This window comes from Gobius niger (genome assembly GCF_951799975.1).
Source record: "Gobius niger genome assembly, chromosome: 1".
Taxonomy (NCBI): Eukaryota; Metazoa; Chordata; class Actinopteri; order Gobiiformes; family Gobiidae; genus Gobius; species Gobius niger.
Window position 1 is genome coordinate 53,700,118 of NC_136852.1, and position 12,822 is coordinate 53,712,939.

General features: G+C 40.0%; 1 protein-coding gene across 3 annotated transcripts in view; it reads right to left on the reverse strand.

Annotated features, from left to right (window-relative positions):
• Positions 1-5,829: 5,829 nt before the first annotated feature.
• Positions 5,830-12,822, reverse strand: part of dtx1 (deltex 1, E3 ubiquitin ligase) — a 59,498-nt gene continuing 52,505 nt past the window's right edge. For all 3 annotated transcript variants that reach the window (XM_079578591.1, XM_079578589.1, XM_079578590.1), the window contains 3 exons: positions 9,194-9,355; positions 8,363-8,452; positions 5,830-7,037 (listed from right to left, as the gene is read on the reverse strand). In XM_079578591.1, the coding sequence (XP_079434717.1) occupies positions 6,813-7,037; positions 8,363-8,452; positions 9,194-9,355 (477 nt within the window). In that variant the 3' untranslated portion in view covers positions 5,830-6,812. The remainder of the gene's footprint in view (positions 7,038-8,362; positions 8,453-9,193; positions 9,356-12,822) is intronic.

Genomic DNA, 12,822 nt, shown 5'->3' on the forward strand with positions numbered 1-12,822 from the left:
ACAACTCTCGTACAAGTCCAAAGTGACAATCAGAAGGCTACAAACAGTTGATACACCACTTCTAAGGAGCGTATTACTTTGTATGTAAAATATTTCACTATGTAAGAAGTAAGTCAGTTCACTTGTATTTCATTTTGGAAACACAGCTGTTGATTGTTAACTGTGAACCCGAAACCAAATGTATTATTCAGTAAAATCTTCACCCACAAACAGGCGTCTAAATGGAGTCTCTTTGGGATGTAATGAAAAATAATAGCACAGCGCTCGCTCACATCAAAGCAGAATCTTGAATATTAAGTTTGGGCATCATTGTGTTGTATTGTTAGAAAATTGGGGAAGTTTGACAGGAGACACAAATGACACCCATTGATTCACAAAATTACAGGAAATGGCATTACAGATCCCGGAGCAGTGGTAGTGGCTCTTTGTTCAAATGAATTATTTAATACGGCAGCTAACACCTCGTGATTCAACAGGGACATCTGACTTTCATGTAACTGTGGCCATTTGCTTTTACTCAAGTTGCACATGATTTTTTTTAGATTTATAAACAAAACTTTGGCTTGAGAAACTGTGTGTCGTTATAAATAGGGTTGCACTTTTTTGTATACAGGACAGAAATGACATGGTAATAGGATGCTAATAGCATATAACAAGGATAACAAGGGGTAATACAATAATAGTGTCATTTGAAGTCGTTAAACTGCGCTAAGGTTAGGCTAAAGGTTTTGATTAGTAATATTATCGGTGTGTGCCCTGTTTCCATGTATTCACTTTAATATTACATTTTAAGCTCATAACCTCCACCTGAACCAAGCACATTACAAATCTAAAAGCTTTTGATAAAGTGTTAAAAATGCAACAAAAGAGCCACAAAAACGGGACAAAAGGCGATGAAAAAGTGACAAAAAAGTGGCAAAAATGTGTGACAATAACACAACAAAAAGTGACAGAAAAGTGACGAAAAAGTGAGAAAGAATGGCAAAAATGTGTGTGCTAGAGAAATGATTGGATGAGTTTTGTTGATTTGGGTAAAGCTGATGTGGAGAACATGCACTTGGTTAGGGCGGGGGTTAAGAGGTTAAGAACAATGCTATTTCCAATCAGTCAAGCTAGAACTATGCACACCTTTTCTAAGCCAGGGTTTCTATTGTAATTTCAAATTTTATTTCATTCATTTCAGGCTGTCATGTCTTTTAGGTGACCATCTAATATATTTTAATGGTTATTGTTGAGCTAATGTTAATAGTGGATGATAATAATATTACTAATCCTCCTGAAGGCTTATTGTCTTTTGACTTGACAAAAATAATTTAAACTTCTCCAAAAAAAAATCTTGCTGAACTCAAAATGAACTTGTTTTTGTTCATAAAGAATGTAGCACAGGTATAGTTTAGGTACCAGAGCATTAATCCAAGTACCATTAAAACTACTGGCACAGTCAAATGGAAAGATACCCAGTCCTGTGTGGTCAAGTCTAAATACACCGAGTGGAGTTTTAGCCTTAAAATCTAGTCAATGTGGGCAATCATTAGTAGTTATAGCCATTGCAGTAGTATATTATATTATATAACAGCAAATTCTCATTAGGAGTGAAAGCAGATCATTGCACATATAGATTTTCCATTTGTGACAGCTGGGTGAAAAGCACAAGCACTGGCAGTAAGACGAAATCTAGCTCCGCTCATTTCTATCCATCTAATGAGGCACTGAGCTGCTCCGGAGAACGAGGGAATTACGAGAAAAATACTCATGGAGCCAGGGTCACAAAAGGTCGAACCAATTCCCCTGCTGTGGGTATGTTTATTTTGCACGAGAAGGACACATACATGCAACAATGTCATCACCATCCAATTAAGACTGATTAGGATTAAGAAGCCCTTTATAGTTGAATCAATGACTATATATGTGTGTTAAATATGAAGACACTGTTTACAAGAGAAAGTGTGAAATGGGCACTTGAAAATGCTAAAAACAATCATGTGGTTTACAGGTCGGAGGAGCGATGAGAGCAGCCAAACGCCACTCCGTGACCCCTCTTTGAGCTAGAGATGCACAGTGCTAAGTCACCACTCTATTCGGCTGAAGCTCCTACTGAAGCTATGACATTTTGTACACAGAAAAAAGCTATTTGTTGAACCTGCTCACAGTTTGGTTTACATGCACCTCTAGGAGAACATTACTGTATCTTATAAAGGACATGAACCTAAATTCAATCTCTCACACAAATGTTGCAAGACATTTTAAGAGCAAGAAGCACAGTTTGCAGTTGACTCAAAAGATTTACACTGATCAGGCATAACATAACCATCCATCTAAAATGTAGGGTATGTCCCATAAGAGCTGCAGATGCAGATGTTGCCTTGCCCGATCAGTAAGACATCAAAAATCTGGGGCAAATCTATCGCCTGTCTGTCAGTGGGAGTGAATCACTTATTCATAGTGGTTCTCCCCAAGGTTTCTCCTTTTCCCACTTGCTATTTGAGGTTTTTCTTGCTGAGAAGGGAGGAGGGTCTAAGAACGGGGACAATTATCCATCTACATCTCTTTCTATTGAACTGTTTTTGATCAAATGAGCAATTTGCGTAAAGTCTTTTGAGGCGACTCATGTTGTTCTACTGAGTTCTGCAAGATTGTTGCACAAACAATCACTTTTGCCTATTAGTTATGGCAAGCGGTGGTTACCAAGGTGAGGTCCAGGCCTCAAATGCATTGCAGGGGGTTCCCCAAAAGGTATGTTTACATATATTTGACTGAATATATCGCTTTAAATCAGTTTATCAATTATTTAACATATTGGTACATCTAATTTTAATATGTAAATGAAGGAGTGACACATCACATATTGGAGTGAATTGTTACTGTTGACGGGTCATTGTTGTACGTTTGGTTCTGTAAAGGGGCCATGACCATGAACGGAACTTTGGGAATAGGTAACTAAGAAGTCCAACACCTGTCAGTGGCTGTAATGTTACACCTGATCGGTGTACGCTGTATCTAGTTACGTCAGAACAAATAATTTCCCCCTTTGTCTCACTCCTAATGCAATATAAAATACACACTGTATGTAACACATAAACAACAATGTCATGTTATAGTTCTTTTAAGCACAATCGTCAGAAAGACATCAAAAATATATGTTTTCTAATACATTGCAGGGACATCCTCAGATCTCAACCTTTAGTTTAAAAACAGAGGTAGGCACCCCATTAGGAAAACATCCATTGTCATTGACAAACCAAAGATTTGCTATGTTGCTACACATAAATAATGTAGAATATATATTTTGTCAAAAGAGTAAATTGCATAAACACCATCATCTCTTGGACTTACTTCAGACAAACACAAAAAGAAGTCCACAGAAGTCTGTACACACCTGAAAAGTCTAAAGGGCCTGCATCGATCGCATTAGTTGAGACTGACACATGGGAACGCAAAGATACATAAGAAACGTATTCCCTGAAACACTGGAAGCATTTACTGATGCCGTCATGTTGTTGTAAAGGGTGTCGAACGACATGGAGTTCAGAACCACAAGATGTTTACATTTAGTGCAGGCGCAAGTCAAGAAATTAAATATTAACAAAAAAGTCATTTGACTTGGGAATGTATAAAGCCATAATTATGCAAATAATGACGAGAGAATGGAATTTCTTAGTTAATTGATAATTATTATTGCTTATTATTACACCCAGAAGGGGCTACCAGCCAGAGGAGTAAATCCAGAGACCTGGTCAATGGTAATGTAGGAGCAGTACAATTTTCAAGGACTTGACATAATGAAAACCAATATTTAGTCACAACAATATACAAAAACACCAACATTTTGGGACTACATGACAAAAGTAAGAGACATATAATGATCCAAATCACTATGATTACAAATGACAGAAATATCTCGTAGTTAACATTTTAACTTTTCCACAATAATATTTAATTTTTTGACATGCGCCCTGCGAGATTATTTTGTCGTTGTTTTGAATCATGTTTTACACTTCCTCATCAATTACACAAAGTACTATCTCCACGTTGACCAAATGATAAAAGAAAAGGCCAGCTGGAGTAAAGTCTTCAAATAGCCTGGCTAGCCGCCTGACTTACTCCGTGCACAAAATAAGACAGTCTGGTATTGCTCCCATCGGATGTAATTTCAGGGTTGGACTAAACATCAACTCTAAAGCATAAAAAGACAGTAAACCTAAATGTGCATCATCAATCATATCCTAAAATACCGACGATAAATATTGAGCCTAAAAATATATTGTTCATCTGTTGATATAGTAATTATCGTGACAGCCCAAAGTGTAAGGAATTTAGATGCTGGATTTGTGACGTCTCTGTGCTTTAATTGATCCAAACAGAAAGGAGGGAAATCATGAGGTAGTACCAGACTGTCTTACAAAGATTGATATATAAAAACAATGCGACTCCACATTAGGACGGCTATACAATGCTTAACTCTTTGACGCTCATAACTTGCACATACGCAACAGTCCATGACCCTGACAAATTCATCTTTGCCAGATTTGGATGTATTCGTGATCAATATGAGCCTGCGCCTGTCTACATGTGGGCCCCCGATAAGTTTCCTCTGAAATATTCGTATAGAAGGTTATATAAAAATAAATAAACTTACACCATCGTCTCGAACCGAGCTTCGATTTAAAGGTACATACAGTATATCACATCTGCAAATATATATAGTTTTCAAAGATTGCAAGCTAGTCATAAACACCAACATGAAAACCTCTGTAAATACAATTAAAACATGAAATGAAACGGTTGCCTCAAAGTGCTGCGGAAGACTGCGATTGAACCCAGGATGTATAGCTCACAGCTGGTCGTTGCCCACACAGAAACCTGATCTCTGCAAATTAAAGCTGATTGGGCAAATTTATGTAGAATTATGCATCTCTTTATCTTTTATCTCCGAGTGAGCGAGCCAATCTCCATCTAGGACCTTCAGGGTGTCCTCGGCTCAAGGGCGTAAAGCCTAAATGGGGAACACCACAAGTATCAGCCGAGGAAAACAGCGTTTGTATTGGAGTGGTATGTTTGTGGAGAGGAGGCTTACACAGTCTCGAAGTGGCTCCAAGTAACAGTCACTTCAGCAAATAAGACTTGTATATACTCAATACTGTAACAGGAGATGTTACACCAAATTTCAGTGGTGCTCGCAGCCAAGTTCATTTAGGGTAGACCACTGCTTCGATCTTGTTTGGACACTGTTGATAAAGTCCTGATTTTGAGCCAAGTTTGATGCTGGATTGGCCTTTTTGATACAGTTTAAAACTTTGCTTTAGACTTGCCATTGCCTTTGTAGTAAAATATTGTTTCTCTGTAGCTTAAAGCAGAACTAAGTAACTCACGCCCCTAGAGGCCATAAGCGCCACTGCAGGTGTCATAACGTGGCGTTTTTTTCTCATTAATTGTCCGTGAGAGTAAATACTGCGCTGCCAGAAAAGACAAAGGGAGAGAAGGATATTCTACATCAAATTACACATCGAAAATATTTTTTTTCACTCAAGCTTGGCTGTATACTGTTTAAGTGGCGCTAGCCCGCAGTTAACTTTGCCCGTTAGCCTGTTAGCTTCTTCTTCGTGATTTCATTAGTATGCATTGGTGACTCCAGGTCGGAGGAGGGAAAGCTGCAAGTGTGGTTTTCTGGACGGAGATACCAGGGAGAGATGAAAGACCCCCCAATCATCCCATTAACACATGTATTACCCCCAGAGGGCCTACGGAAAGGATTTATTAAGGTAAAGAAGTTACTTAGTTCGTCTTTAAGTCTTGGTTAATCCTGATTTTGGTCAAATTCAGTCATTGAAAACACTGCTGTGGGTTAATAACCAGAATAAAACACACTGCGCTTTATAGGGGGAACACACACCGGTACAGACCTTGTTCATCTCTCGTTCAAGGACCCCTAAAGCCAGTATGCTAATATCTCCGCCGCTGCATGTTACAGCTGACGTGATGGATCACCGACTCCAACCGTGTGAACTATAAAGAGGGCTGTGTATTTGCGAGGTTCAGTGCCAACACAGCGCCGACCAAAACAAACGGGTTTAACCTTGGAGTGTAGCAAATCTTTGTTTGCAAACCTCATCTTTCAACAAACATCGAATTGCCCCGTGAGCAGCTTGTATTAGCAACTCCTGCATCTCCCTCCAAAAGACACAGCTCCACAAGGTTAAGCACATTAACAACTTACATCCAGACAAATAACTTCCGTGTGTCTACTTCATGCACTCCATAGCAATACTTAAATGGGACGGCTCGAAAGTGGCACCGACGCCCAGAGCACTTTTAAAGCCTGAATCCTTTGCATTAAACGATCTACATTTCAACAATAGTCACTGGACGTTAATTTGCAAAATGGGGCATAAATGATTACGTCAAAAATCAGTGCTATATATTCAACGTAAAACCACCTCAGACGTCACTTTGCGGAAAAAGTTTACGTGAAGGACATTCATTTTGAGGCTGACATCTTTCCACGTTTACACAAAAAGTAGGCATCGTCATACAAAAAGCGTTGTGACAAGCAATTAACATCCACTGACCTCCAGCTGCCAACATTGGACCGCGTCAGTACATTCTCACACCCTTAAAAATGGTGCGAACTACATGCTCACGGGGGAAATCTCTGGTTATATGAATCAAAATATTACTCATAACCATATCACGTAGTTGCTCATTTGCCGCTTCCACAGTCTGAGTTAGTGGGCGGCATGTTGGACCATCATGCATTGCTCCCTGGCACGAAGGCGGAATTATTTTAATCAGTAAAAGCAGTTCCGAGCCGCCCGTCAGTCCTTCAGGTTGTCTTCGCCGACTCCTTGCGCCGCCAGCTCTGTGAGGACGTTATCCAGATAGTTGGGGTCCGGGTAGCCGTGGCCCGTCAGGTTGGAGCCAAATTCAGTTTTGTGGTGGATCTCGTTCCACACCACAGTGTCCGACTCGCCCGTGGTGCTGGACGTCCCGATGGTGAAGATGAGGCGGCGGTCCCATGCCATGATCAGCAGCTTCAGGACCTGAACACAAACAGTACAGAGTGAACTTTTCTGTGTCATGAACAATGAAAGGAATTTACCTCAGATCTAAACTGTTACGAATGTTCAAAGTAAGCAGCAACAAATCAGATCTTTGTTGTTATTGAAGAGTTCTCAGTGTAAATTTTTGAAACATTTAAGTCAAATTTTTGTCTCTTTTTTGTCTTATTTTCCTAGTTTTTTGTGGATTTTTGGTCACTTTTTCATCGCATTTTTGTCACTTTTTTGACGCTCTTTCATGGCTTTCTTGTTGATTGTTTTGTTGCTTTTCTACACTTTTAGTCGCGTTTTTGCCGTTCTTTTGTTGTGTTTTTGTTGCTTTTTCATCTCATTTTGTCACTTTTTTGTTGTGTTACTGTTTCCTCTTTTCCGTCACATTTTTGTCGATCTTTTGCCATTTTTTTGTTTTTAGATTTGTAAAGCCAAACTGGAGAAAATGTGGTTTAGGTGGGGGTTAAGAGGTTAATGGTGTTGCCATATTGTGTGCGGCCTCTTAATATGCCAAACCCAAACTGGATTGCAATGTATTTTAGAGACACATTTTAGAGACTGTAATGTTTTATGGGACTCTGATAATTATGCACCTGGATGTTTGAGTGGAAGAGTTTGCCTGGCGACTTGAGCAATTTTTGACATCTACAGTAACGCATTGCCATTCTGTCTTTTGGCCCTTGAGAGGGATTTGGATGGATTCAAAGCGCTGGCTGTCTAAATTATGACATGTCCACCATTAGGACTTCTATTAACACTTGCACCCATCCATCCATTTTCTTCCACTTGTCCGTTGCCGGGTCGTGGGGGCAGCTGTTGGAGCTGCCCAAATCACATGGCACCAGCCCCTATGGCTCCTCCTGCAGGTGGTGGGTCCACAGAAGGACGGCCTCATAATTCAAACGGGCCTGTTGGTCTCTCATAAGGGCGTCTGAACCGCTCTTTGTCTGACCCGTCACCTATAGGACCTGTTTGCCATGGGAGACCCTACCAGGGGTACGAAGCCCCCGACAACAGAGCCCCCAGGATCCTTCGGGCGCTCAAACCCCCTCACCACGTTAAGGTGGCGGTTCCAGGAGGGGCTATTAACACTTGCCGCACACAATTATATAAATAGGAAGAACAACCAAAGTACACTACCACAAATAGTATTATCCAAGTGGCTTCTGTAATGCATATACATTGGATTGTAGGATCTTCCTTGCACAACAGGCTGAACCTAACTCAAGATCCGAGGTTGGATCCTCAGGCACTGCAGTGCTCCAGACGAATATCCCAACAGAGACAATAAAGTAAAGCTTTAACCTTAATCTTACCTTCCTGCCTTTGTCGTTGTCAGGGAGGTAGCAATGTCGCGGGAACCCTCTTGCGCTGAACTTCTTGCCAGGGTTGGGATGTTCATTGGTCTGGAAAATGTGAAAATGTGACCAGTTAAATCACAGACAGATGCTTTCACAGAGGTCACTCAAGCCCGGATAAATGGAAGCAGTAGCATAAGGGACAGGTGTCTGGGATTCAGATCTCCTTAATACTCAAGAGACCTCGTCCAGGCGGTTTCTTGTAATTTAATGTTAATAAAATGTACAAGAATCTATCATGTCCGTTTGATTAGGCTGATTCCATACGGAGGAAAGACAGTATAAAGTGTGGGAGCGCTGAGGATGAAATACTGCATTGTACTCTGCTGACCCGACCTGTCCGATGACCTCCAAGTACTATCGTTCTCCCAGGGGACACTAATCCTGCTGCTTTGGTGGGAAAAGGTCAGTTTATTGACTCTATTAAAGCTGGTCTCTACTGTCAGGATGAAATATGCCGCCCACTTCGCCTGCACAACCTTAACAAATCAACCCACCCGACCCAACACTAAAGAACCCGACGACCTTCACATGCAAAGCCATAAATCTGCATTAATCTGATAATTTATCGAATGTTGATTTTTTTGCGAGGATTTATGACGGCAGCTCTCAATTCGACTGATTGTGGGAACCACAGTTACGCTGATTCTTTTTCTAGACTATTTTATGACGACGGTACTGTAGATATAGAGTTTTTAGGGTTTGAGTTATGAAATTAAGGGTATGTATATTTTATATCAAAGGGTGGGCTGGTGTTGTGAAGGAGTGCACTGTGAAGGAGTGTCGGACCTGGATGCCTGCAGGAATGTCGTAGACGATGCGGATGGTTTTGGAGTCGGAGTATCCCGGGAGGCAATGGGGGATCACATGGTACTCCATCTTCCCCGGAGGCTGAGTCCCGGTCTTCTCCCCGTAGATGGTTTTACATGTGGGGCACTGAAGACTGCCATCCTGAGAGGAAGGTGATACAAGTCAGGCCTCTTTGCAACATTGCTGGTAATTCATAAAAAACACAACTCTCTAATAATGTCTGGTGCTGAATTATTTTGAATGCAGTTTCCTCTTTATGGGCTTATTCAATGTATTAGGGATTGTAGGACTCATCCACTCAACACATCGCATTTGGACACAAAGGCAGTTTAGGGATTTTAATTGTATCTGGTATATATCACACATGACTGAACACCTAAATCACAATTCTTGAATTATGACATGAAACTATACTAAAATATGAATTAACTGTCAAATATATAAGTTTAACCCACCTCACAGACGCAGACTAGACGAAAGAATAGGGATGGGCGAATCGATACCACCAAACGGCTACTTTTTAAGTATCTATATTGGGCAAAAAGTACTGATACTAATTTGCATATGTAAAAAGAAGGCGTGGCAGCATTTTTAAACATAAAAGGACAATTTACATATTTGTTCTGAGCCAAAACTGTCCACAGCAGCAGGGGATTGAACTAAGCCAGCCATATCATTCTGGTTTAGATTCTGTTTGTCATTAAAGTATTCATTTTAAACTTTGTTTGTGTATGTAATTTCACATTAAAGGGGCTGAATGCAAGTTGGCCAATCTATGCTTACTGCTGCCACCTCAGGCCATAAGTGTAACTGCACCTTCTATATTAAGCTCGTGCATGACGGCAATTCGGACCCGAAGTGACACCTTTTTAAGTGATGGTGCAGGATTTTAGAGGCAGTTGTGGTGAACAGGTCTGAGCTCATTCTACACATTAGGACATGGCTGGAACATGTAGGGGGAGAAAAATACATAATTTTAACATTTTTAAACTCCCTATAGTCCCTTTAACATTGTTTAATTAACCAGTTACAGTAGTATAATTTTAATTTACCTATTAATTATATAAAACAACCAGTTTTAGAAATGTATATTGATTGACATACATTCACCCATATAAAATTACCAGCATTGGTATCGGTATCGAGAAAAATGACCCCAAAAGAATTGGTATCGTATCGATTCCAAAAAATGTGGTATCGCCCATCTCTACTGCCCAACTGACTTTTAACTGACTGCTCAACTATTTATATGCTGCTCCGTTCCCTAGCAACCATTAACTCCTCCCACCTGGTCAACTATAATAGAGAATTTATAACACAGTGCATAAATGAACAATAGTGTAGGGCAGTGTTTCACAACCAGTGATATACGGGGACCTCTGAGGGTACTTGAGCACCTAGCTGGGGGTACTTTGATTTCAGATTGAGAAAACGGGTGAAACCAAGTCATATTTCAAAATTAATTTAAAGGGGAGGTTAATTCTAATGATGTTTTTCAATCAAATATTTGAATTTAGTTTACCACGTTATATAATATTGACAGAATTCTCCAGGTGGGGGTACTCGGAGTAAAAATGGTCGACTCAAGGGGTCCGCGTGGGGGAAATAAAGGTTGGGAACCACTGGTGTAGAGGAAACACAGTGTTTTAATTAGGCTATATTTAACACATTCAAACAGCAGTGTTTTATATGGGTTTTTCAGCTTTTTTCCCATGGAGTGATAGTGGTCCTAATGCCAGACACCAGTTGAGAACCACAAACAGAACAAGGACAGTCGAGCACAAAATACTTTTATATTGGAAGATAAATTCAGGAAAATGCCAAAAGCTTTTGATACTTGCAACCCTGCTTTAAGATTACTCTCTTTAGTGAAAGCTACAAGTTGAATATAGTTTTATTTTCACAATTAAGACCTTATAGTCAGGGACCCAAACTCTCAAAAGCTCTTTAAATTGGGTTGAACCTGACATGGTCTGCTATATGTTTTATTTGTGTTTTTTCTGTTGGAGGGTCTGCTCTGCTGGAAATATCGCAAAAAAAAATTGTGGCCATTTTAGTGTATGCATCCTGCATTTTTATCAGAAAAATGTGAAAAACGACTTTTTTCCCTCAAATCCTCAGTGGGTTGAGTAGGCTCTCAATAAATGCATTCCAGATACACAGAACACATGTGCTGATAACATCCACTGAAAAAATCGCTCTTAAAACACATTTCTACACATTTTTGCATCAATTTAATGCAAAAAAATTAGGCGTTTTCTCACTTTTTTCCAATATTTTTATCTTTACTTCATTGGCAATCAACTATTCCACCCAGTTATGGCAACAGTCAATATGCCATTATTTTAAACAGACTGTAGACACATTCCACAGAAAAAATGATCAAAATCTGACCAAAATCATTGGATCTGTGATGATTTAAAGACCAATAAGTGATCAACAGACTCAGAACCTCAGAACTGTCAAAAGTCACTTTTGACACTGGTCCATATTTTGATTTAGGCCATTTCCAGCCCATTAGATAATGATTTACACCAATGTATTTGGTATCATTGGAAAGAAGACATTGTCATGTTTCATTTGAGCCCAAAGGTACTACTCTGTAACAATTACCGTGGTAACCAAAGCTCCTCAGACTCAAATGTGAGAACATTTTTTCACAATTTTCACAAATAAATGTTTCACTACGTTTAACGCTGTTTCTTCCAGGAACATCCCAGACACAAATCTCTGATGCTGGGTAACTCTCTAGACTCTGAGGATTCAGGAAATGTATAACATGTCAGTACTTTCTCAGCTTAAGGCCTCACTGTGACCCATGAAGTAAAAGTATGTCAACCTCATATGAGCCTCTCCCACAGAAATAAGACTATATCTGCCATTCTGAGGTTGGAACAGCTGGTGGGGCTTTCTGTTCAGGTCAGGCCCAATGTAACTTGAATTGACATCTATGGAGAAGAACAGTTCTGTATTTTTACATAAAGTTGCCTAATCAAACTCTTTATCTATCTTTTACTATGCCATATACACACTATACGTCTGTAGTGTGTATAGTATATTTCACTCCAATATACATCCCTTTAAATCTGTAAATAGTAACGTGGTTGGTAATGTATTTGCTGAGGAAAACTGCTCTGAAGCTGGATTTGCCCCCTCTCTTTCGAATTGAATTTAAAATTTTAGTTTTGACTTTTAGAGCGCTGCACGGTCAGGCTCCCAAATATGTATCTGACCTGCTGTGCCCTTACTCCTCGGGTCGCACCCTTAGGTCCTCGGGCCAGAACCTCCTCACTGTCCCAAGAACCCGCTTTAAAACCAGAGGTGATCTGTCCTTTGAAGCCGTTGCTCCTAAATTGTGGAATGACCTTCCTTTGTCGCTGCGTACAGCCGACTCTGTTGATTCCTTCAAAAAGGAGCTGAAGACGTTGCTTTTTAGACGAGCTTTTAGTTGACAATGCTGTGATTGTTCCTATGTAAATTCTGTAATGTATTCTCTGTGAAGCACTTTGTGATTTTATCTGTGAGAGGTGCTATATAAATAAAGTTTCTTCTTCTTCTTCTTCTTCTCTGCGCTCATGCATTATTAGCAGTAAAAGAAATATAGATAT